The sequence below is a fragment of the Thalia democratica genome, chromosome 2 (genome assembly GCF_965202585.1).
Source record: "Thalia democratica chromosome 2, ktThaDemo2.hap1.1, whole genome shotgun sequence".
Classification (NCBI taxonomy): Eukaryota; Metazoa; Chordata; class Thaliacea; order Salpida; family Salpidae; genus Thalia; species Thalia democratica.
In genome coordinates, this window is record NC_139166.1 from 19939331 (window position 1) to 19966827 (window position 27497).

General features: G+C 24.6%; 2 protein-coding genes across 2 annotated transcripts; one reads left to right on the top strand and one right to left on the bottom strand.

Moving 5' to 3' along the window:
• Positions 1 to 87: 87 nt before the first annotated feature.
• LOC145849596 (cysteine sulfinic acid decarboxylase-like) lies at positions 88 to 15162 on the top strand. Its single transcript, XM_082954560.1, has 14 exons — positions 88 to 197; positions 1505 to 1543; positions 2889 to 3074; positions 3786 to 3876; positions 4429 to 4532; positions 5453 to 5568; positions 5839 to 5973; positions 10435 to 10551; positions 11047 to 11111; positions 11578 to 11656; positions 12276 to 12386; positions 13111 to 13257; positions 13730 to 13842; positions 14496 to 15162. The coding sequence occupies exons 1-14, from the start codon at positions 98 to 100 to the stop codon at positions 14650 to 14652; spliced, it is 1560 nt and encodes a 519-aa protein (XP_082810686.1). The 5' UTR covers positions 88 to 97; the 3' UTR covers positions 14653 to 15162.
• A 4359-nt stretch (positions 15163 to 19521) lies between these two features.
• Positions 19522 to 21192, bottom strand: LOC145830006 (chromobox protein homolog 3-like). Its single transcript, XM_082937897.1, has 3 exons — positions 20958 to 21192; positions 20524 to 20772; positions 19522 to 19955 (listed from the first exon to the last, which is right to left on the bottom strand). Exons 1-3 carry the CDS (start codon positions 21068 to 21070, stop codon positions 19814 to 19816), a joined length of 504 nt encoding a protein of 167 aa, XP_082794023.1. The 5' UTR covers positions 21071 to 21192; the 3' UTR covers positions 19522 to 19813.
• Positions 21193 to 27497: the final 6305 nt, after the last annotated feature.

Here is a 27497-nt window from a genome sequence, read left to right on the forward strand (position 1 = left end):
CTTAAAAATTCCCTATCTTAAAACTCTGAATATAACTTAAACCATGTAGCAAAATTACTTTCATAACAACTTTAAAGCTAAGTTGAAACTTGTATTAATGTTAAAAACTGCAATTCAAAGTATTTTGAGAACATCTCAAAAAACAAATAAAACAAGCTTAAAGTCGTTTTCAGTTTATCAAAATAAAGTGATGGCAGGTATTTTTAATTATTGATATTTAAATAGATAAACTACTATTTACACTAAAAGTCTCTACTTTATTCAAGTTGTTAAGCTTTATAAACTTGTTTTCAGAATGCCATTGAAATGAAGTTTTTTGTTAAAAAGTTTTAGGGTGAAAAAAGACGCTTAAAATATTTGGTCTTAGGACCTGGTGCACGAAGAACCTATTGTGAATTCATTTGTGTTTGATTTTTTCTCACAAAACTAACTGTATTTTATAAACTAGTTGAAATTTTGTAATATGTGAATATGTTTTATAGTAAGTACTTGAGCTTTTAGTACTTGGTTTTAGTTTTTTATTTGTAAAACAATTAGTTTTGGCCCCCTTATGGCCTGAACATGAAAACCTCACTAGCTCTAAAATCTACTTCAAAGTTATACATAACTTTTTTTTTCTTTTTTTTTTTTATGGTAAAAAAACATCAGTCTCAAACTCAACCTATTGCAACAATCAACGTTTTCTGGGGACTATTTACCTTATTATACCTTATTATTACTATTATATTATGCCTTGTTATTATACCTTATTATTACTTTAAAGATTTAGTAATTTAAGATAACTATTTTTTTATAATCTATTATAAAGTTTTATTAAGTTTCTTAAATAAAGCTATTATTTTCTTTAGTTTTTATATACTGAAATGAAGTATGTTAAAATATAAGTTATTGAATATTTTGATTAAATTTTCTCAGTCTTAAATCAGTTTTATATTAACCATTTCCTGTTAACTTTTTTAATTTGTACACTTCACCTAACTACAATATATATTTTAAAATTTTGGCTGATTTAGTCTAGTATTATATTGATTTAAAAATAAAGTAATTTGATAACATTCCAAAAAATAATGTAAATGCATTGAGGTTCAGCTATAATTAGCTTGTAAGATTTTTTTAACTTTTTTTTTGAATTTATTGACCTTTTTACAAGAAGAATGCAATTAACTAGTTATAAAAATGTAAACCCCAACCATAAAAAAACTATTGCAGTTATTTTAACTTTTCTATTTAATGTTTCATTTAAAGTTTGTTAAGTAAAATAATATTTTATGTAAAATAAAATTAGTTTAAAACTTATCTTCTGATTTACTGAGATATTAACTTTCAGTACCTAACATATAAAATTTTAAAAGCTTATATTAATTTCAGGTTATTTATAAGTTTGAATAGTTTAAAAGGTAATGATTGATGTAAGAAGTTTAACTAATATTTTGGCAGTTTTTTACATATTTTTAACTACCATATATGTCTTAAGTCGTTTTAATTATACTTAGTTTTTTAACAGATTCTAAAGATGATAGTCAAGTTGACAAGTTTCTATCAGGTAAGTTTTTGGTTAAGTTGTTTAATTTTACTGCAGTTTAACAAATGTTAATTTTTATTTATGCAATTTATATTGTTTGTTTTTTCAAGTAAAAACATAGGAAAAACAATATAGGCTTATTTTGTTATAAACCTACAATTTAAAAGTCTACAGTTTTATTTTAATTTTAAGTATATAACTGAACATGTGATTTGTTCTTAAAGTTAAGTATCTTTAACTTTTAAGTTTCATTATGTTAAAACCTCATTATGTTAAAATGCTAAAAACATAGTTTTTGAGTTTAAACTAAAAAGTAAAAAAAAAACATTAATTACATTGTGCAACTATTTTCTAGTTTGTTTTTTATATTGTTTTATGTTTTTTACTAAAAGATTGTAGTTGTTTTACTATATAAAACGTGTCATGTTTCTTAGAGCTTAGTGAAAGGAAAATTATAGTAGTTGTTAGTTGTTTTTTCAATTTAAAGCTATATTTATGTACAAGGTGGCAACAAAACCTGGAATCATTGAAAAACGTGGAAAAATCTGAAATTTCAAACAATTTTTACATGTAAAGTAGTAAAAATTTAATTTGATACAATAATCTGTCATATAGAAACTTTTTTCGTCATCATAAAAATTGAAAAAAAAAACATATAAAGTAGCTTGAAAGTATTTTTCAATGTTGTAATACTACTTAACACTGTTTTTAACCTTTAACTTAATTTATACTAAAAGTAGACCAAAAACCTATACTTTCAAAAACCTGGAAGAAATTTCTCAAAAACCAAAGGATACTCTGTATACATTTATTTTACTTGCTTTTACTGTCAGTGTTTAACACTCAAGTGCTACACTTTATTTTCTAGCTTTTATGAATAATGTATAAAAATTAATATTTTTTCTTTACAAAAGTGTAATTTATAATAAAAACAGTTATTATTTAGTTATTTATTTAAAGACCTCAATTTAAAATTGTTTTAGACTTCTTCGGTTAAACAAATAATTTTTTGTTTACTTTTTTAAAATGTGAAAAATTTTAATTATAATTTAATGATCATTAACTTTTAATAAATTTTATGTAAACCGTTTGAAAGTTTGACCAAGTTTTCTGAAATACCTATACTGTAGTTACTAGAAGTGTATCTAAAATATTCTAATAAAGTAAAGTATCAGTCAATATTTTTTACTTAAGGAACATGAAAGTTTAAAGTTTTAGACTTTACTATCTGTTTATTAAAACTTAACTCTAACAAGGTACAATTTTGCAGGTATCTGTAATTTAGCTGCTTAGAAGTTTGTACTAGTTTAATTAATAGTAAATCTATTAAAATTTATCTGTTAAAAAGTATACTTTTATTTTACAGACGTCTTTCAACTGTGTATGAAGGACGTAGTGCAGTATTCAAGAGATAGGTCGAACCCGGTCATCAAGTTCAAGACTCCAGAACAGCTCCTAGAAACAATTGACTATTCACTGTCAAAAGAAGGAACTGACAATGAAAAGTTGCTGGAATTGTGTGAGAAGGTTGTTGAGCACAGTCAAAAAACTGGTAAGTTATTGATAATTACATATTGTTAATGTTATAATTCCATACTTTTAAATATAGTACTCGTAAATTTAAGTACTACTTAAATTCTTTAATGATAGTTGTAAAATTAAGTACTTAATTTTTAATAATGCACAATTAGTAAGCATATTTACAATTCATTAAAAAATAAATTTTAACAAATAAGTTTATACTTTTTAAAAGACTAAAAAAATAGTACTCATTTGTTAAAATTTATTTTTTAATGAATTGTAAATATGCTTACTAATTGTGCATTATTAAAAATTAAGTACTTAATTTTACAACTATCATTAAAGAATTTAAGTAGTACTTAAATTTACGAGTACTATATTTAAAAGTATGGAATTATAACATTAACAATATTTTTTGAATTTCACAACAAATAAAACGTATTAGGAAGCAAAAATGTATTCAAAAAAGCTGTTTTAAGTCCTTCCTTTTAAGTTTATACTTTTTAAAAGACTAAAAAAATAGTACTCAGTAGAAATTGATGATTACACAAAAAAGACTAGCAAATATTAGTAGATGATATATTACTACAAAAAACTATTCTAGCTATATTTTGACTGTGTATATGACGGTTACTACAACCTTACACTGACTTATAGGCATGATAAATTTTCATTACTAATTTTAAAGTTTTTGATTGTCTTATTACCCTTCCTTTAATTTCATAACTTTTATACTTGTTAGGACACCCATACTTCTTTAACCAAATGTATGGTGGAACAGACCCTTACGGGTTAGCTGGAAATATTATAGTGGACTCATTGAACACAAATGGGTTTGTTTATAGTTTAAATATACAACTCAATCATTAAAATTCTGAATTTAGTATCACCTGTTCCATAATCTTTTAAAGTAGTTTACTAAAGTAAATTAGCTGTCAAAGTGTAGATATAAATATTTTATTGTTTGAAAATGTTTAGTGGTTTATTTAGGTCCATTGTTTTGTTTAGTTACCTTGCTAATGAGTAAGCGCAGTCTTTTGCTAATAACTTATTTTCTCAAGGAATCATCATTCTCATTTTCTAATCTTGTCTTATTTAATTAAACTACATAAAATATTCCAAATAGCTCCTGCAAACAGTCATTGAAAAAATAATAATATAATAAAATATAACAGACACACATTTCAAGTGTCTCCAACATTCAGTGTTGCTAAAAAAAAAAATATATTTTATAATAAAATATAACAGACACACATTTGAAGTGTCCCCAGCGTTTAGTGTTGCTGAAAATAAAAATAATTTATAAATACAACAGACACACATTTTAAGTGTCACCAGCGTTTAGTGTTGCTGAAAATTAAATAATTTATAATAAAATAAAACAGACACACGTTTGAAGTGTCTCCAGCGTTTAGTGTTGCTGAAAAGGTGCTTGTGGATCATTTGAAAAGTTTCCTCAACTATCAGGGTGATGGCACGTTCTGTCCAGGTTTAATTTTGTAATTATATTTTTTTAAAACTCATAGTTCATTAGTTTTTCAGTTATTTTTAAGTTTGATAATTGCAAACACCGTCTGTTTTTCTTGTATTCACTTTTTATTGTTTTTATTCATCCCAAGATTTTAATAAATTTTACTCAGGTTTGTTTTATGATATTGCATTTCAAATTAAAACTAAAAATGGTTTGTCTAAATCATGGAACTCAATTTTTGTTATTTCTATTTTTTAAATCATTAATATTAATAAGTAACGTTTTTTCTTATAATGTAAGGAACATTTCCTAAAAATTTGAACACGATTGATTAAAAAATGAAGAAGAAGATAGATTTTTAGTGATTTTTTAAATTACCGAGAAAATTGATCCCAAAAAATTTGCTGTCAATACATTTGAATTGCAAAATTTTTACAAAAAAAAACATCTCAAAAGTTAAATGATATTTTTGAATTCTATAAAGACTGGCTTGTAGTTTGTACTTAAAGTTTTCATATAAATACTGAAGTCATTTTTTGTAAAAAAAGTGTTGGACCCCCTCTATGGCCTTAAGATAACAACCTTGAAATAATTTTTTTCTAATTGCTGTAGACTAGTAAACGTAGTTTTTACTAAGAACCCTCTGTAAATTTTTGAATTAAATATTAAATACAGTTATATTATAAATAACTTGTACCAAATAAATATTAATAGCTTGCTTGAAAAACTATTTTAAGTATAGTTCATGACTAATGTTGACTGTTACAACTTTTTATAACTCTTTCGGTCCAAACTTTGCAGTTCTTTTTTACACTTCATAATTTTAAAAAATTTAATCAAAAAAAATACCAAGTAATAAAAAGTAAAGTTTTGGAATTAACCAGATACTTAACTATTGATTTATGAAAGTAAGAGAAAAAATATTCCACCATCAACAGGCGGATCTTACTGCGGTCTCCTCGCTATGGCCTCGGCCAGAACCGCCAAGTTCCCGGGCATCAGGCAGAAAGGAGCTTCGAACTTGCCCACTATGAAAGTGTTCTGCAGTGACCAGGTTACTATGAAAATTACTTGTTTATACTTTGTACATTGTGTTTGTAAAATTAATAAATCAACCTAGATATTTCGTCACTAACTTATTTGTAAAGTATATAGAAAAAATTAATATAACTACTTGTCTTAACAACAAAACATTGCTCAATTTACTGTAAAGTAACAAGCTTGTATAAATGATATCTAAATATTTTACTTATGTAGTAAAAACAAAAAAATAAAACTTTGATTAACTTTTGTAATTATTTTTTTAGTAGTTTTTAATTACCAGGCGCACTACTCGGCGCAGAAGAACAGCATGGTGCTGGGTATCGGATTGGACAATTGCGTGAGTGTGAAGTCGGATGACAAGGGGAAGATGATTGTTAGTGAACTACAGAAGGCCGTGGAAGAAGCTAAGAATGATGTGAGTAAATGTATAACATATATATATATATATATATATATAATAGAATTAAGTTATTTAACTTAATAAATTAAATTTTTCACACTGAGCCCACCTTGAGGGCTTTATTAATAAAAAGGTTTATTTAAAGATGCAAAACTCAAAGAACTCGAGTTTCGTGATTACTCACTCATCAGCTTCAAAACAAGTTTAAAATAAAGCACAAAACAAAATCACTAATGAAGGTAAAAAATTTTTTGCATAAATAGATTATGACGTAATTTTGAAACTATCAAAAATCGTGCAAAACGGCTTGTGCAAAAACCAATCTAACAACAGACAATAAACTAGCAAAAATTCATATAACTTCAGTGAGTAACTACATATTAGGACAGATAATTGGAAGAGATAAAGATAAAATTAAGATGCAAATTGAAATTTAGGTTATTTTAAGATGAAATTAAAACTTGTTAAACTTTAAAAGCGACTTTTTTATATGTCTACAAGACGATACAAACTCGCTTCTTTTGTTTAAACATCTTTTGTCTTTCAGTGCATATACAACGGCTGATGCTTCTTTGAGACACAGCCTACATATCGGGCTATTGCCGTCGGCTATAGGCTGTGCTCTTTTTATAACTTCCCAGGATATTTCGTAGTCGATGCCGCTGCGCTTTAAGCCACAAACATATAAGCCGACGGCAATAGCCCGATATGTAGGCTGTGTCTCAAAGAAGCATCAGCCGTTGTATATGCACTGAAAGACAAAAGATGTTTAAACAAAAGAAGCGAGTTTGTATCGTCTTGTAGACATATAAAAAAGTCGCTTTTAAAGTTTAACAAGTTTTAATTTCATCTTAAAATAACCTAAATTTCAATTTGCATCTTAATTTTATCTTTATCTCTTCCAATTATCTGTCCTAATATGTAGTTACTCACTGAAGTTATATGAATTTTTGCTAGTTTATTGTCTGTTGGTAGATTGGTTTTTGCACAAGCCGTTTTGCACGATTTTTGATAGTTTCAAAATTACGTCATAATCTATTTATGCAAAAAATTTTTTACCTTCATTAGTGATTTTGTTTTGTGCTTTATTTTAAACTTGTTTTGAAGCTGATGAGTGAGTAATCACGAAACTCGAGTTCTTTGAGTTTTGCATCTTTAAATAAACCTTTATATATATATATATATATATATATAGAATTAAGTTATTTAACCTAATAAATTAAATTTTTCACACTGAGCCCACCTTGAGGGCTTTATTAATAAAAAATATATAGTAAAAATATACTAATATATAGTTACTCACTGAAATTATATGAATTTTTGCTAGTTTATTGTCTGTTGGTAGATTAATTTTTGCACAAGCCGTTTTGCATGGTTTTTGATAGTTTCAAAATTACGTCATAATCTATTTATGCAAAAAATTTTTTACTTTCATTAGTGATTTTGTTTTGTGCTTTATTTTAAACTTGTTTTGAAGCTGATGAGTGAATAGTCACGAAACTCGAGTCCTTTGAGTTTTGCATCTTTAAATAAACTTTTATATATATATATATAAATTTACTATTAATGTGAGCTTGACTGTTTTTTAATGATGTGAGTTTGACTTTTAAAAATTAGTTGTTCGAGTTTTTATTTTTATTAAGTGATGTGAGTTTGAACTTAGTTGAAAGTAATGTGAGTGTGAATTTTTTGTTTGGTTTTACTCAAAGTTAGTTTTATAAAACTATAAAATGATACTGTTCTGTCAAAAAATGTTTTATTTGCTGATAATGCTAAGAATAATGTGAGTTTGAATTTGGTTAAAAAAGTTATGAGTTTTGAATAATTTAAGTTTGAATTTGGTTTGAAATAATTTGAGATTGACTGTAATTTGATTAAATTTAAGTTTTAAATTTTTTTGAAATGTTTTGAGTTTGATTTTGATTTCAAATAATTTGAGTTTAAACTTGGTTTGAAAAATGTTTAGTTTGAACTTGATTTGAAATAGTTTGAGTTTGAACATGGTTTGAATAGTTTGAACTTGGACTTGATTTAAAAAAAGTATGAATTTAAACTTTATTTGAAATAATTTTTGTTTGAACTTAATTTAAAATAATTTGAGTTTGAACTTGTTCTAAAAAACTTTTTGTTTGAACTTTAAAGATAAGCAAAATGTGAAAAGTTTAATGTGAAAAGTAAATGCTATACTAACTAATATTTGTATTTAGTTTATCTTTTAAGATAAATTTCATAATAGTTTTATTGCTTTTAGATTAATTATTACTTGAAAACCTAGAGGCTACTTTAAAGTTAGATTTTTGATTTGAATGGATAATGTTTATAATTTTAGCCATATGTTTATCATGAATAAACTTTTAGTTACTTAGTTAACTGGTGTTTTTTGGTTGTTTTACAGTACATTTACATGTTATAAATTTTGTTTTCACTGTTGAGAAAAACCTGGAACTTGACAAATTAGGCTGAAAAAAGCCTGGAGTTTTAAACAAATTTTACATTTGAAGTAATGAAATTTTGATTTGACATAAAAATCTATCATATAGTTGAATTTTGTTTGTCATCATTAATAACTTTTTTTTTTATTGAAAACACATTTAAATAAGCTTCACAGTATCTTTTTAGTGCTGTTGTACCATATAAGACAATTTTTAACTTCAAACTTAATTTTGTACTAGAATAAACCCACAAACTTGTACTTTCGAAAACCAGGAAGAAATTTCTCAAAAACCTTTGGCAATCCTGCTGCAGAATTATTTAAAATTTAATCTTTAATGTTTGAAAATATTTTTGACTGAATTTGCCGTGGTGAAACTTTAAAAACGTGAATAATGGCGAGTAGTTGTTGAGATCAATGTTCTGCAAGATGAAGATTTCTGTCTACAGTTGAAAATGAATTCTGTTTTGAAATATCTTGTTTGATGAAGAGTGGTTGACTTATGTCTTCAAGATGGTTCCTAGAATTTCGAGATGAAGAATTTTGACAAGAGATGCTTGTTTCAAAGAACTGTTGTTTCGGAATGTATAATTGGAGATTGGTCGCTTTGGAATCGTTGAATATTTTGGTTGTGAAAGTTTGAGTTTTTTTAGTTTGTGCCTTGTATGAGTTTTATGTTTGTTTTAAGGTTGTAATTTGTTTTTTTTTTTTATGTTAGTGTCTTTCAGTTTAAGTGGCTTAGGTTTTAATGCCTAGGTCCTTCGTTTGACAATAAACTTCAAAAAAATGAAAATAATAACACTTACACGCTATTAATATTATTCTAATAATTTTTCTTTTATTTTTCGTATCAACTATTTTGATAAGGTCTTCAAGAACCAAAGTTTTTTTAGGTCTTCAACAACATTATCATCTTAATTCTTTTTTTTAATTTAAGTTTTTTATGTTTTGGTTAGTTTTTAAATAGTTTTAACAAAAAGTTGAGTTTTACTTTTAATGTAAACACTAGGTATAACTTTTTGTTTTGTGATTCAATAAGTTTGTTTTGTGACAACTGAAAAACAATCATTGCAACAATAAAATGATTTTAGTGTTGTTATTGTTTTAGTGCTAATTTGAATTTCAATAGATTTGTGAAACTGGGTGTTACACAATTGCCTAAATATTTATTAAAATTTTATACAGTAATTTAATATAACTTAAAATCATTTTAAATTGTATGTAAAATTAATTTGTCGAAAACTTAATTTTTATGCTGTGTTCTTTATATGTGTTATGTAAAAGATAAAATTTTGTTTGTGAACCTTGAAGTTTTCATTTTTGTTTGTATAACGTTATGTGCTAAAAGTTAATAAATGACTAAACTTAACTTTGCTTTAAATTTAGTGAGTAAATAAAATTTAATACTGCTATCTTTGTTTTAATTGATCTTTAGTATTCATTTTTCATTATTATTTTGTGCAAAATAATTTTAATAAATTTACTTATTTAACTATACAATTACTCTTATTTGAAATAAATACAGCTGCCTACTTAATGTTAAAACACAAAATTTAGCTTAATATGATATTAAACATAATATTATTCTATCTTTTACTAGTATATCAGACAACTAAGTTTACTACAAAAGTCGTATTGCTTTAAAAGTTTCCAAAATGAGTAAAATTGTTGTTTATATACAGCTTACTTAAGCAATAATTTAGCTAAATTCTTATTTCTTTACTGATAATTAAACATTTAATTATTGCCTCAACAAAACAATTTATCCTGGGTATTTTCACCTGTATATGTTTTTTATTTCATTTTTACACAATTGCTACAAATTTACTTCTACATATATATAACAGAGAACTAACTTCAAAATACTTTGCCAGTAGTTGAACAGTTAGTTCTTGTCATAGCTAGATAGTTTATAGTTTGTTTAGCACCATTTGTACACTTAAAATATTGATAACAGGGGTGTGTTCTGGTCCCACTCACCTTATACACAATATTTTATCATGTACAAGTTTTGAAATTTATTACACTATTTACATTTGTAACAGGGGTGTGTACCACTGATGGTGATTGCAACCGCAGGCACTACCGTGCTGGGAGCTTTCGACGATTTCAATGAAGTGTCGCAGATTTGCAAGAGCAACCAGATGTGGATGCACGTAGATGTATGTTTGAAGTTTTGCATTTTATTACTAGTTGTTGTTTTTTTTTTCGAAATTTGAAAAATTCCGTTACCTTTATACCTGGCGGCAAAGTTTGAATTAAGAAATGGTCATGATTTGACTCCTTTGCTTAAAATAAATAAAAACACACATTTTCCATGTAAGCTCGAAGAAGGAATCTACTTACAATAAAGAAAGTGAAAGAATTCAATTTTTATATAAAACTGTGATAGAAGTTGCATAAATTTAAAATATTTAAGTTCAAATGTTTATGTTGTTTTGCAAATAGCTTACTGCTAAGCACATTTACAATGTTAGAAGTACTTAAGACTGCTTGAAATTGTAACAAAAAAATTCATCATTTCTTAATATGGCAGCAGGAGTAAATGTACAAATAACTAAGCTCGCCCAGTTGCTAACTATTTATAAAAGTTATTTATAACCACCTTTACTAGTAATTAAAACTAATAAAAACTAATAAATAATTAATACTTAAAGGGGGCATGGGGTGGAAGCGCGCTTGTTTCGAATAAATATCGCCACCTACTGGATGGTTGTGAGAAGTTTGTTTTGTTTTAGTTATAAATGTACTTATAAATAAAAATTAAAGTTAAACAAAATAGAATTCACTTGAACTGAAACTGTAGCTACTTCTCAACTACTGAGCGGTTGTGAATTTTTTTCTTCATATTTTTATTGGAAATTGCAGATATAATAATTTTCTTGAAGTTAGTGGAGAAAATTGAACAGCTTAAACTATATTTTTATAATTTACCTTATTAATAATGTTTTTTTTGTTTATTTTTTTTGTATTTTATCAATAAATAATAAGACTGCTTTTTATTTAATTTAGACTAAAAAGTATTTGTTTATAAAGTTCTAACTTTATATCAAATCATCTAAGTACAGTAAATGAATTTTGAATGCATATAAGAAATTAAATAAAGTAAGAATTTTTTTTTTAATGTTACATATTTTTTATAAATAAAGTATAAAGTAGTGTTTGTCAAAGTTATTTTTAATTTTCAGAGCAGATTCGTTCGCTTGGAACCCACACAAACTATTAGGAGCCCCAATACAATCATCAGTACTCCTTTTCAGAGAGAAGGTAAATAGTTGATTCATTATAAAGTAAAAATAAAACACATAGTCTTTAAAAATGAGAAAACGTAGTTTGATTAGTTAAATAAAGTATGATGTATTTTAAACTGTCTAAATAACTTAAAAAGCAGTTTTAATACTGCAACTTACTACTAATAATTATCTCACTGAGTCTTCTATGTAACATTCGTGATGTCATATAAATTTATATTTTGATATTCGTTTGCTTTTAATATCTTTATAAATCAAATAATATCAAGCATCAATTATCGGGTTTAAAAGCGTATAATACAGAAAAATATTAAGATATTTTACATGTTATGTTATAAGTATAAGATATATCTGAGGTAATATTTATCTTTTCAAGTTTGTAATTATTTCACATATGAATAGAAAAAGTATCAACTAAGTTAAACTTCAAGTTTTATAAGAACTTTAAAAAATTTGAATTTCAAACATAAACAGATTTGTCATCATTATATACTGTTAAAATTTTTGAAAAAAAAGTGGTACTGAAGACTCGAACTTTGTATAACCTGGTGTAGTTAACTTTGCAAAGTTGTATTTGGAAATATCTAATGTTAAAATTGAAATAACAATAGGTATTTCATTTATTTTATCAACAGGACATGCTACGAAAGAGTCAGTCTACAGAAGTGAAGTACTTGTTTCAAAACGACAAGCCTTACGATATGCAGTATGACCTCGGTAGAAACTTGCTGCAGTGTGGAAGATCTGTTAGTTATACAGGAAATTATTTAATAAGTGTTTGTATTCTTTTTTGTAAAAGCTTACTTTTATTCAGCATTGTAATTAAGTGTTTTTTTTAAATCAAAGTTTTGTTTTCTGTTACTTATGTACTTTTTAAAACCATCATTCTAAGTTTAAAAAAAAATATGAAAGAAGTAAACTAATATAATATGCCAAAACACCCATTTTTAAATTACCCATAATTTTTTGGTTTTGACAATAACTCCAATATATATATATTTGATTTTTATTTCCCATTTTTTAAAAATATTACAAAATAAGTCAATCGGTACGAAATACTAAAAATACAAATCATTACGAAGCGTCCAAAAACATGAAAAAAGTTAAATAAATACCCTGTCAAAAACTATTACAAAATAAAATCGCTTTTTTTAGTGTTTTTTCTTGAAAACTACCAAACACTCCCTTTTTGAAATCCCCCTCGTTATATTTCAGACACAAAATCCAAAAGTTGTTTCAAAATGACAAACTCTTTTTTAGTGCGACACGTTCAAAATTATAACAACAAAAAACCCAAAGTTACAAAATCTCAAAGCTACACTGCCAAAAAATGATTAAAAAACAAAAAACAATAAACTAAACACAAAAAAAAACATTCTAAATTTATGAATAATAGTTATCCCCCGTTATAATAGTGCGTTTTTGAAAAATGCCAAAATCTCCCTTTTTAAAATTCCCCCTCATTTTCAGTGCGACGCGTTCAAGCTGTGGCTGATGTGGAAGGCGTGGGGAAACACCGGAATGGAGAGTCGGGTAGACAACGCGTGGTGCAACGCCGAGTTCTTATTGGCTGAAATTAAGAAGAGGGGAGACAGGTTCAAGCTGGTCATGGACGAGGTTTGAGTATTTGATTATTATTAAATTGTTAAACATAACAAGTACTTGATTTATACTATTGTTCAGTGAATTAACGTGAGTTTGAAATATTTTTTTATGTTATGAGAAATATACAAATTGGCAAACACTTGGAATTAAAATGTTTTTAAAACTTTCTACATTTGTTTTCGGAATGTTTTTAAAAACCAAAAATTTTAAAATCAAACTCAGTATGTATAAACATTATAAATTGCATAATTTAAGTTAAAATGTTTTAATCGGAATAATAATATAGATTTGAAGCTATTTGATAATTTTGTTTAGCATTAAAACTGCTATATAACCTCTACAAATCAATCGAAAACATACTAAAACGTTTTTTAGAGTAGGTTTTTTAAATATGTATAAAACATAATGCAACCATAAATGACAGTAATTTAAATTTTGTAAACAAGATTTCGCGAGCCTGTCTAAGTCTTATTTTTAACATCAGATCGAGGGGCCGAACGTGTGTTTCTGGTGGGTTCCTGAAAACCTGAGAAACTCCGAAGACACTCCTGAGTTGAGGCAGAAACTCGCTGAGATCGTGCCTCAGATAAAAGTCAAGTCGGTTTTTGTTTTAGTTGTTAATTGTTAATTTACATGTATGTAAGGTTCTTCATGAAAAAAGAAGCCTATTTATTGGCATAGGGTCGTATTATGTAAATTATCAATTATACGTTGAATCTGAAATTAAATTGAAATAAAACTAATTGCACATTAAATTTTCTGTGTTTTAGTTTTTTTTGTGTGTTCTACAGAATATTTTAATATAAATGTGTTTGGTATTAGTAAGAATATTATTAAACGAAAACAAAAAATAAAGATGCTTAGAAAAATTTGATTTATGTTTAATATAATGATTTAATTGTTGAGTATTTATGTTAATGCTATTGTTGTTACTAAATGTAAACTACTCCTACTACTACCACTACAACCAAACGTATACTAATGTATGTGCTTGGAAAACAAGTAAAAAAAAACTTTAGATTATGTTAACACTATTAAAAGTTATTTTAATCTATATTTAAAACAAAACGCCGAATATTTTTGAACAAGTTTAAATGTTAGAAAAAAAATTTAAAGATGAGAATAACTATAAACCTTGATCAAAACAACAACCACTTTATTTTTTTACTGAACAACTTTAATAACATAAACACGTTTGACGAATCATAGCATAAAAATCAACAGTTTTACTCACCAAACTGTTCGCGCAGGTTGCAGAAATCGGGGGAGATAATGGTGGGTTACTCCCCGGCGGGGGATTACCCGACATTCTTCAGGATGGTGCTGGTCAACACGAACGTGGTCAACGGCGACATGAGCCACCTGCTCGACAGGATCGAACAAGTCGGAGGGGACGTCACCAAGTAAATAACCAGTATAAAGTTTTTATATATCTTTAATTATGACCTTCCGACTAAGCTTTAAGTTCGCCAATGTTTTTTACTGTTTTTTAAGTAGATAGATTTAAATACCCAGATGCTAGATTATTAATTATGTGTTATATAGTAATTTAAACAGTTGTTGCTTTTGATTGGTATTAAAATGTCAAGTAGATGTTTATATCCAGTAAATTTTTTAAACAACGCCTCAATGTTTTTGTGTATTCTAAAATGTTTAGTAGGTATGAAAATTCTAATTGACAAAAGTATAGTTTTCGATAATGTTGTAGGTATCGGTAAAAAAATGCTTTCATATTTTTAACTAATCATTTTAAACTTCTAAAGACTGTGTAGAAATTGTTAAGCTTATTTTTGTTTTTAATGTGCTAATCATCTAAAAGCCTCATTTTAATTAATGTTTCATATAAAATTTATAAATTTTTGTAATTGATTTTTAGTTTAATTACTGCTATTGAACAGTTTTTCATTCTTTACTTATACATACTACTTTTTTCTATATATAACAAACAATTATTGTGTTCAAAATACGATTTTTAATTTTACTCAATTTACAGTGCTATTTTAAAAGTGCTTTGTAGCTGTAACATAAAACAATTTTTAAATGACTGCCTTTCAAAAGTAATCATGTTAAACTTTAATCGTTTTATTTTTGAAGGTATTTACAAGTTCAGTTAGAAATTTAATGATTTTGTTGAAAGTGTTAACAGCTGTACTTTGAACTTTATTTACTGCAACTTTAATTTAATTTGTTAAGCTTAAAACTTGAATGATATATATTATTAAACTGTTGCTTATATGTGTTTAAATAAATTTAAAAATAAGTTAGACAACTGTCTGTTATTCTATCTTTTGTATTTAATTTATTTTATTTTACCCTACTTTTATAAATGTATTTAACATTTTTGTTTTATTAAGTATTGAATTTGTTAAAACTAAGTTTAATTTTAATTTTTTAAATGCTAAAACAGTTCGTTTTCAGATTTATTTGTGTATTAAGATATAGTAGATTAACTAAAACAATATTCCTTAGATTATCAAAAAAAAAAATTGTTAAACGAAGTATTAGAAATACAGCTTGCAACTATTCTTAAACTCCAAATTTTTTAGCTAATAGAAAAGGAAACAAAACTTTCAATTATAAAACCAAGAGTCGGTTATGTTTTATGATAAACAAAAAAAGTAAAAAAAATATGGAAACAAACTAGATTGGAAGTTTGTATTAAGACTTGTCCTAAATAGATTTTCAGAATAGTCCTTATTACAGAGTTTATAAAATTAAACCCCCATTTTTCGCATCTTTACTTGTTATTGCATCCCGACTTACTACAATCGCCCAATAGAGGTAGGTATTGTTGCCCCCCTTTTGGAAACCCTGGTTTAAAGATAAACTAAATACTGAAAAACATAATTTATATTTTATTCATTTTCTAAATCCTTTGATAGAAATTTCTGTTGAATTAATCTGGAAACAAAAACAAGAATTTAATGACACCTTCGAATAAGTTGAAACAATTTAAGGTACTAACTTTAACATAACTATGTAAATAACTTTGCTAAACAAATCTTAAAAAATAATTAAATGCGCATATATGTATATATATATATATATCTGATTACTGTTACAGTTTGGTAGATAATGTTTTTTAATAACCAAAATAATTATTTGAAATACTCAACATCTAATAATATTTACCAATAAAAACCTTTTCACTAGTTTTTATCAAATGACTAACTACCTTAGTATATGAAACACGACAAAAAATCAAGACATAACACGTTTACTTTGCTATAGACAGTGTTAGTCCCTTAAAAAGTCAAAACATTGTCCTGGAAAAGTTGTAAGATCAGTATATGAGGAATATGTAGTAAAAATTCTTCGATGACTATTGCAACATATTTAAAGTGAAAAACTAACTTTGTATTTTCTAAAATCAAAAAATGATAGTGTGAAAGAATTAAAACAAACTGTAAAGTATGTTTATATTCCTTTAATTTTTTTTCAAAATGCATTAGTGACCTTAAAATTTTGCTAAGCCTAATAATTTTTTTGTTAATACTACTTTTTTATAGCAAATTTTGTTTGAAAAATAATTTATTTTTGTTTATATAGTCAAGTGTTTTTTTTTTATTATGTTAAAGGTCTGATTTTTTAAGTATCGTAAACAAAAAAAAATTTTTTTTTAACATATAAGCCTTTAATGAAGTTAACAAAAATGTTTAAACTTGATTGTCAAATCCGTACTGAAAGTAAAAATACTACAGTTTAGAATTTTGATTAAGAAGAAAGTTATGATAACTTATTTTTATCTAAAGTTGCTTAAAACAATTAATGCCGAACAGTATACTAATAAAAAGAGATAGAATAAAAAAAAATATCTTTAAATTGTTTTTTAATTGTCGAAGCTTATAGTTTACTTAACTTTGGACGAACTTTTAAGTTTTTCATTTTTTTGTGTTTATTAAAACTTGAAGTTTTTAATTAATGCACTAATTTTTGTTTTTAGACACACTCTGTTCTATTAAGTTGTAGTAATTTAGTTATTAAAAAATTGTAGTAACTAAAATATTTTACACTTTTGTTGTATAGTAAATATCTAAGCATAGTTTGTGTTGCACTTAATAAAAATACTTTTAAAATTACCTTTCTTAACTAAATTTTATGTTTATTTTAAGGTAAGTTTAGTTTTGATACCTAAACTGTAACTAATGGTAAGAAAGTATCAGTTTTTGCTATGCCTAAATGCTCTTTAATTGTTACCGTTTTTATATTAATAATCTATTTTTATAACTAATTGATTAAAGTCCCACTTCAAATTGTTAAAATTTTTGTTCATAAATAAATTAACAACTAAGGTAAAGTTTCTAATGTTTTTTAATAATTCAACAACGTTAAAAATTTCGCATAAAGCTTAAAAACATTTTAAAATTTAAGTTATTGAATAAAAACAGTGAGACATATTAAAAAAAATACTTAAAAATTTAAGGGTTAAACAAAAAAAATTAATAAAGATTAGTTACTAATTTTAAATTTAACTTTGAAAAACAACTTGTCCTTTGTAAGTAAAGTCAATGATTTTTTTTTTCACCATAACAGCAACTTAGTTAATAAATTTAGTTAATGTAATTAATTCCAAGTTTGATTATTTAAGTTAAGAAACTTTGTAAGGTTTGATGTCCTCGACAAGAGGTTATAAGGTATCTAAGTTGTGTGCGTCTTGATAACCGAAAGGTTTTTTCGTGCACCAGGTCCTAGGACCAAATATATTAAGCGTGTTTTAAGTTGTTCTCAATTAATAATTATTTTTAACTTAAAGCCTTGAGTTTTTTTGAAACAAAAGGACATTTTCTTACAGAGAAAATACAACAAGCTTTTTGCATTAATAGATAGCAGTAGTATATGTTTAATAGAGTATAAAAAGCATATAATCTAAAGTAAAGAAAATTTAAACTTTCACATTAAATTTTATTTTAGTAGTTCTATACTTTTTAGTAATTTTATATTCTTATTATATATTTAGTAGTTTTATATTAAAAGTAACACTAAAGTTAGTTTTTTCTCAAAGTCCAAAAAATAAATTAAGTATGTGTTATTTTGCTAGAAATTAACTTTATAAACTAGTCGGACTTGTACAATAGCAATTTGTAAAAACTTACTTTTAAAATAACTGATAAATTAAAATAAGATTGTTAGATTAACAACAAAAAGTTAACAACATTGTCAACAACCAAGAAAACCCTTACTAAGCATCAGAAAACACTTTATTAGTTTAAACAACTCCTTTGGTTTTACATATTTGCAAAAGTAAAAACATCAAAGTTAGGTCATTATACAATAATGCAATTTAAAATATGCTGAAAATAAGCAAGCTCTTTACCTTCTTTTTAAAATAAACATTATTTTTCATGTTTATTAAAGTTTTGTAGAAACAAAACAATTTAAAACATTAAGCCTAACTACCCTAGATAAATTTACAGCATATTTAATTATAACATTGTTTTAAGGTTACACTTGTTATTAATTTTTTACACTGTTGAAACATCTATATTCTATACAAATATTATCAACTTCTTAATATATATGCTGTCATCAATCAGTGTATCGCAGTTATTCATGCATTAAAATTTGAGTAATTAGGTTATTAAGCTAGTTACATTTCAAAAAGTTATCTAAGTTATAAAATTTTGATTATTCAGCTTCAATACTATGTAATGCTGTAATACTGTATCTAGAACAGTTTTTAGGTCACTAAACGTTAAATTATTAAAAAAACTTAATATTTTTTTTTTGTTTATCTTAATGCCTGTGTTTCAATAGTTTCAAACATTTATACTAGTAACAGTAATTAGAAATAATGTTAAATATTTTTAATTTTTATTTTTTTAACATGTGTTTTATTTAAAAAATAACTTAAAAGCTTGTACAATTTCAGCATATTTTAAATTGCATTATTGTATAATGACCTAAAATTGATGTTTTTACTTTTGCAAATATGTAAAACCAAAGGAGATGTTTAAATGAGTTATGTAATTATTATATATTTTTATACTTTGTTTGTTATTTTCTTAAAATTATATGCTTTTAATAAGATAAGTATTATAAAGCTTTATATTGACTTTAAATTTTTTAAGTAAATCAATTGTTAAAAGTAAGGCTAAATGTTCTTATTAAGTATATACTCATATAATCATTCTTAAGGAAAAATTTTGTAAAACCAACAACAACAAAAAACATACCACATTTATTTTTTAAATATCGTTTAAACTTCAGTTTAAATAGCTAAAAATTGATCTAGTTCTAAAAAATTTGCTAAAAATGTAAACGTTATTTAAAGTTCTTTAAATTTTGAATAAAAACAATATATTAAATCTTAAACAATAGGAATTGTAAATTTATAATAAAAAGTGGTAGTCGAAATACTCTGCTTAATTTTTTTTAAAGATATTTTTGAATATAATAAGCTAATTTAGCAACAGTATTTAAAAGACAATAATAAATAAATAAGTTCACAAACGAAACTAAACTTTTCAACTAAACTTGTTATAATTTTTAATCAACAGCTAAACATTTCACCATAAATTTCTTTAAAAACAACACCTCCTCTCTGTTTTCAGAAACTTCTATTGATTGCCTACATTATTTCTAACTCATCTAAATTTACAACTTTCAGCGAATCGCGGTTGAGATGGTCTTCACAAAACCTGATTACGATTTTTGGACATTCTTTGTTAACTTCATCAGCTAAAACAAAATCAGGAAGTTCTTTTTCATACCTACAACAGTAAAATTTATTGTAATATTCGTTCGTTAAATGTAATTTTTTTAAATATTTTAGTTATTAACGTAAATGTTTTTACTAGAGGTGTTGAAGTTTATATTTATAGTGTCCTATGAAAACCTAATGCCTAGCTAGATAGTTACAACTTTTATAAACTATTATTTTTAATTTAAATGAGCAGTGAAAATAAAAAAATTCAGAACGAAACTAAAGTTCGTTTAGCTAAGTTTAACAGTTACGATTTACAAATAATTACTTAAGTATAAAAACTTAATATAACTTTACAGAATTATTGTATCCGTTTAGTAAGTTTATACATCACGTTTTTAATATTTAAGCACATAAAAAAATTAATAGAAAACGAACATATAAAATAAAAAGTGAAAAATTTAGTAGAACAATTTAAACAACTGTTTAATCTGAACTAAAATCATTAAAATTTTTAAATATATTTTATTAATAAGTCTTTATATCAAACACACTTTATTATTTAATTAAAACAAATTTATCTTTTAAAAACTATGTGTAATTTTCTAATAATATATAATATTTGAAATAAATACCATTTTATGAGGTAAACAAGTTTATTTTCTCTTGTTGTAGCACCCAGAATTCGTTCAGCATGCAAATATTTCTTGAAAAGTCCCTCCTTTATACTTTCAAAATGATTTGTATACTTTTTGTGTTTTCTTTTACGGGAATTATCGGGTTGAAATACTTTTATTGGCGATGAATAATTAATTTCTTTTAAAAACTGTTGAATCAGCTCATCGCAGTCTAAGTTTTCCTCGGGTTCCCACGAATTGTTACTGCTGCAATTTTTTATTTAATTAATACACGTTAGTAAAGGTTTTCAATTATAATTTTAAACTTTTTTTCGAGGTTAAACATCTAGTTTATACTATAGTAGCCATTACGAATATTTTTAGTTTAATTTAAAAACAATGATTTGTATTTAAATATAAATTTCTGAAAGTATGTTAATAAAAAAACTAACTGGTCAAAGCCTTTGTACTTAAGAAAGTAATACATTTTCCCATTGATCAATAACCGTGATACTATTTTCTCAACTTCAAATACTTCTGGTGTTACTTTACTACTTGCTGACATTGAAAACTTAAAATCTATTGCAACTGCAATGAAATGAATACATTTTTTTACATTTTTCTTTTACTTGTTTGTTTATTTTTAAACGTAAAATATTGATGTATATAAAAAAATTAAATTTACCACTTATAAATTAAAAAATCTCTTTGCTTTGAATAGTTTTCTCATTACTCAAATTTTACTTTTGATAGATTTTAGCTTTAAGTCTATTTTAATTTACTGCTATTTTAATTATTCTATTAGTATGTACATTATGCATAGTAATTTAGTTCTAGCATCGATTAAAAAATAATCTCACTTATAAAAAGTGTTTTATATGAGATATAAAATATAAAGTCTTAAGGTTTTGTGTTAGAGCACTTTTTTAAGAATAAAATAAGATTTCAATAGTATAATAGTTTAGCCGTAAGTAAGAAGCAATAGTTGTGAAAAATAAAATGAGCGTAATATTTTTTTTATCTCACAAGTTATTTTTTTTAGCAACAACGAAAATACGTTGAAAATTTAGGTCATTTTAGGGTAATAGTCGAAAAATAACATTTCGATTAAAAAATAAGTTGATCACGTATTGAATAGGTTTAGTTGATTTTCAATTTCCTTAAAATATTTCACCAACTTTTGTTTCAACGTACTTCCTGCAGCCTTTTGTTGTACAAACTAATGAGAAAAGACTTTACAACTGTGGAAGTAGTAGGAACTTTAACAGTTTATTTTTCCTTATTTTTTTAACAAAAGTTTTTGTTTTAATATTGTACATTTGGAATCATGCGTAGATTAAACAATTAATTAAAAACTTGTATAGTAAAATAAATGTAAAATTTCAAAAAACATGATTAGGTTAATAAGTAATTTAAAAACATTTTATTTTAATACTTTTAGTTAATTTAAAGTTAAACTGTCTCAAAAAAAAAACTTTAAGTTAAACATTTACAAGAAAAAGAAAATAAAAAAAATTCTTTGTTTTGTTTACAGATGATTTTTGTTACTTTTTAACGTATCTGTTTCTCTTCTTTGTCTTTCTTTGTAATTTTTGCTTGTGACAGTTATTCAAACAATTAAAAAAATATTTTTCTAATTTGAAAATAATAAATAAATTAAATGTATAATATTTATATGTTGAATAAACAAAAAAGTTAACCTTTTATAACTTTTACGTTTAAAAATAATTTTAAAATACTTTTGTTTCCTAGTTATAAAAAAAAAACTACTTATCAACAGCTGAAACAACAGCTAAAACCTAAAAAGTTAACTAAATTTTAAAATTTTTTATTCTATTAAAAGTCTTTTACATTATAACCTTGAGCAATCAATAATACCAAACCTTTCTAAGTACTCAAAACTAGCTATAACAATTGTTAGTATGTTTAACAATTTTTGATGAAATCTAACTTAGTTAATCATACTTTAATCCGCTGCTATCAAAATAGTTGCTCTAATTTTTGAAAAAAACTTACTAAAAATAATTATGTTGTACTAAATGAAGCTTTACTTATACAATAAATATTCCAAAACTGCTTTAATAAAGTGATACATAGATTTTTTAGTTGTCTACCGCTATATAGTTAAACTTATTATTGCAGTTACAAGCTTCGTTGCTTGCACAACTCTGAGTAAGCACATCTAATGTGCTATCTCGCGCTAATACCACTAAGTAGTGACCACTCAAAACACTTCTTTTAGCGCTAGTAACTGCACGCGTTCCTTTTTTCAACTTAAAATTTTACTCTTATCTTTTACTGGTACGCAAGTGGCTTAAAGATATTTTTTGTTTTCTTAGCTAAGTACCTAATTTTCTCAATTAAGTCATTGTGCTATACGCGTTTGTGTAAGACTACCTTTTAATTTATGCTTATTGTTTTTTTATTTTAAACTAATTATATAAAAAACTTTCAACGGTATAGTTAACAATAAAAATATTTGCATGAAAAAAAGTTTGTTTAAAAGTGTTAATTTAACTAAAATAAAACTTAAACGATATAACTTAACTTGTTTGATAAAGTAATAAAGAATACTTTTATAAAAAACAAAAAAAAAAAACCACAAAAACATAAACTTAAATTAACATCATTAAACTTTAAGCATACGAACAAAGTAGATTAAAAAAGTTTTATGTTATTGAACACAAAAACTGTCAAGTTACAGCTTATAAATATTTATTAAATTAGTGATTTCATTCAAATTAGAAAATATATTAAAAAAATCAAAAATTAAATTAAAACGCTACTGAAGGCATTAATAGTTTTCTAAATAAATCAAGTAATTCAAGGACTCAGAAATGTATAAAAACAACGAAAAAACTAATTAAATAAATGTAAAATTTTACTTTTAACTAAAAATAAAAACTTTTCAAATTGCTTAGAGTATAATTCTTTTACTGAAATGCATTAAGCGTCTTACACTTTTTAATTTTATATAAAACGTATGCACAACTTTTTTTTTAATGAAATGAAAACATTTTATCTATACTTATATAATTTTTTCTGTTTAATTTTGTGTTCTTGAGTTGTTTTTATTAACTTAAGAAATTGTTAAAAAACCTAAGACAGTTAAAACTACAGAAACTAAAAAATTGCAGAACTTTTAAGCTAAGCAAGTATTTAAAACAAGCATTTTACTACAATGAATTGATTTTGTGCAAAAGAGACATTATGCTTGCGTTTTCCCAGTGATTCATCTTATTAATTATTAAAGAATTTGGTAGGTGTTGACTTTCAACTCATACATAAACATGTTTTCAATATGTTGCTTAGGACAATGACTTGAATGAAACTTTCTATTTTCTGAAATGCTTAACAACTGCTTATTGTTTTTTTTTTACGCTTTTAAAGATAAAACACAATTGATTAAAACACTACAAATTTTTATTATGGATGACATATTCGGCTTCCATTTTGAAACTACATTTTCTCCAGTACACACGGAATAAACTATTATACTAAAATAATACACAAACCTTTTGACATTTATATTCTGCGTAATAAAATAGCATTTCAAAATTTTATTTATGTTTTAAAAAAAGGAGAATTAGTTTTGTGTTTCTGAAAGATAATGTGACACTTTTACAAAAAGTATTAGTTTTAAGCAATATAATATAAGCTGTTGTATTTCTGAACTTTAGACACAAAACTGTATAGACTAGTTAAGTATTTTTTGTTTGTAAATAAATCTTGTTAATAATAAAATTATTTTAAATTTCACTAGTTTACATATACTAAATACTTTGAAAAATACACTTGAAGAATAAAAACTAGTTTAGTAATTATCAACTTTAGCAAACTAATGAACTCGAAAGTTAGTCTTGACTGTTAAATTATTTTGAAATGAGCTTACACAATAAAGTTTATATTTGTTGACTAAGGTAAAAATAAATTAAACATTGAATTTTAACGTTTTATAAAATAAAATAAAAATCCTTTTTTTTTGTTTTTAATTAAACTAATTATAATTTTGTAAAAAATATATATGACTAGATGCAAATAACTTTTTCATGATAATGTACAAACTAGAAGGGTAAGCTTTTATAACGTCATAATTTCTCGAATACGATTATGTTATGTCAGAAAAAACGATAGCACTATTGTATTTTTTATAAAAAGTTTTAAACAAAGTTTTTATTCGACAAAACTCTAATAAACACCTGTACAATAAGCTTATAAATTTTAACTCAAAATGATATAAATACAGTTATAAAATCAATGAGATAATTAAGAACACTACTGATAAATCTTGAGAAACCTGTACATCAGCTTAAAAGAAAAGCAGAAAGCAAAACGTAGCAAATTTTCTTAAAGAATTTACTGTTTTGAATATAAATATTTACTTAGATTATAACACTTTATGAACTTTAAGAACATAAACTTTTTATACAGTATAAAATTTGAATGGTTAAAACAAGCCATTAGAATATAAACACAAAACTTACTAAAAACTTGTAAATTTGTATTAGGGGTATATATTTAGAAACACATATTTTTTTCAAATTAACTATTATGTCAAAAAACGTTTGTACCTTGTATATCATTTATTAGAAATTGTTTAAAGTGTGTTTTTCTTTAATTAAACTATTGTATTAAATATCAAACGTAATATACTTACTTTAATTTTGTTATACCTTAATTTACTAAAACATTTACCTTGTTATATCAATGAGTAAGAATAAACAAAACTTTACTATAAGAAAAATAGATGACTAACATTAATTATATTAAAAATTTCTTTTCTTTTAACAAGTGTTTGATTCAAAAACAACAAATAGTTTTAAAAATTATCAGCTTTTTTTTACTTCGAAGCAAGGTAGGTTTTACCATTGCTGTAACATCTTTGCTAACTTAAATTTTCTTTTAATGTTATGGTATAAGATTACTGTCTTTTAAACTCCTTGAAATCAATCAACACAATCACTTTTTCACAAACTTACTATATATGTTTTAAACCGTTAAGCTTTAAATATGAAGTATTGGTTATAACTTTTCTAAATAAAAGTTAATAAGCTGTGTCAGAGTTATTTTTGCAAATTATGTATAACTATCAAAACAAATCAATATTCATCTTCACGTAAAAGACATAACACAACAAACGTATAAAAAAAAATATTTATCTTATCTATCATATTTTCAATCTACAACACAACTCAACTATAAATAACCAAACTCTTACAAAACATCTAAACTAAACAAAATTTTTGTTAGTGTATTTGAATTTAGTATTTATAACATTACTAGTATCTCATACAAAATTTAAAAAAGGTTTTTTTGATAATTTATAATTTTCTATCTAGTGAGTAAACATTGGGTTTTAACATAACTAAACTTTGTTTAAAACAAACACATATGCACAAACTTTTTTGTAAAAACAAGCGCTTAAAAATAAAATACTTTCAATGTATTAAGTCCTAATGCAAAACTCAATAGATTCATATTGTCAGCAGTTCGGTCTTTTGTACTACAAACCACTACAAACAAAGAAAAAGGCAAATGCAGTCTGTTACAACTGTGTGTGCAGTGCGCATTATAAATGTGTCAGTGTGAAATTCTACTGACAGCAGCAACACTTGCTGCAGTAATGTTTACTGTAATGAGCTTTTATCTAGTTTAGCTGACAGTTATCAATTAAAAAGTTCTAATTGTTGCACTTTTAAACAGAACATTTAATTTTATCTTTCAACCACTAGTTTAATAAGCTTCGTAATTTATGTTCGATGACAGCTAATTTTATATTTACAGTAAGTTACTGTATATTTTTTGTTACTTAAAATAATAACAAAAATCTTAGTATTTTCAAAACTAAACTAATTGATCAAATTACCAGCTGTAAAGGCAATTTATATTTCTTGACTGTTAAACATAATTTTATTATCATTAAACTAAAGTCTAATAGGTTTTTATCATCTAAAACTTTCATTTTCTAGCAGAAAAAAACTCAAAATTTAAAAAACTTGTAATTTTGTGCTTTAAGTGCTAATTCTTAAAATGTTAAATTTTAATGTTATTAGTATTTTTTTCAACTATTACGATAATTAAAAAACTTGTGTTTTTCAAGTAAATCATAAAAAAAAAAATTCGTATGAAAGTCGCAGTCTATCGACCTTTGATTTAAGTAGTCTGTAGGAAGTTTTACAATAGGTTTAGTTAATTTTGTACACTTGTATATACTTATTTATCACTTATGTATTAAAACCAAAATCTAGTAAAGATCATTATTTTTAAAATATAATAAAAAACAAACTGAATTATTATAAACTGAAGTTTGATAACTAGAATAATTATTAATAACAAACGTATTGAAATACTTATGTTAATTTGTCATGGAGCTAAAAAAATTATCTGCAACTAAAAAACTTTTTGTTTAGTTTAAAAGAGTTACTTTGTGAACTTAAACATTTGTAGTATTGATTTAAATTTATATTAAGAAATCAAAATTATGTTAAACTAAATTAAAACTATATATAGTCAAATAAAAAAAAACATTTCAACTTGAATTAAAACCACTTAAAAAAATAAAACACTTAATTTAAGTTTTTATTTTTTAAGAAAGTATAAATATTACTATAATTAAAAAAAACACACATCAGTTTTAGTGTTTAGAAACTAAGTTTTGATAAACGTTAAGTCTTGTACCTTGGATAAATTAGAATAAAAATAAAATTAGCCACCTTTACATATAAAAAGCAACCTCTATATAAAGTTAAGTTTTTTAATAAAATTAAACTTTATAGTTACTACTAAATAAAAGCAAATGACTTGTATATATATCGTATTTTATTTTAGTACAAAAAAAGTATTTTTAAAAAGTACTTAAAAAAGTGTTTTATTAGAATTTAGTTAAACAAATCACTTTTAACTAAATAATGAAATTAATAAAATAATTTTTAAGTATTGAGCAACAGGTGGTAAACAACATACAAATGATAAAAAGCAATTGAAATAAGTCT

What these genes read in the sequence shown, in the direction of transcription:
- LOC145849596 (XM_082954560.1), top strand. Translation starts at nt 98, where the DNA reads ATGTTAAAAACTGCAATTCAAAGTATTTTGAGAACATCTCAAAAAACA. An exon ending in AAGTGTTCTGCAGTGACCAG is followed by an intron (nt 5,569 to 5,838) that starts GTTACTATGAAA and finishes TTTAATTACCAG; the next exon opens with GCGCACTACTCGGCGCAGAA. An exon ending in TGCTGCAGTGTGGAAGATCT is followed by an intron (nt 12,387 to 13,110) that starts GTTAGTTATACA and finishes CCTCATTTTCAG; the next exon opens with TGCGACGCGTTCAAGCTGTG.
- LOC145830006 (XM_082937897.1), bottom strand. Translation starts at nt 21,070, where the DNA reads ATGTCAGCAAGTAGTAAAGTAACACCAGAAGTATTTGAAGTTGAGAAA. An exon ending in AAGTACAAAGGCTTTGACCA is followed by an intron (nt 20,773 to 20,957) that starts GTTAGTTTTTTT and finishes AAAAAATTGCAG; the next exon opens with CAGTAACAATTCGTGGGAAC. An exon ending in CTTGTTTACCTCATAAAATG is followed by an intron (nt 19,956 to 20,523) that starts GTATTTATTTCA and finishes TTACTGTTGTAG; the next exon opens with GTATGAAAAAGAACTTCCTG.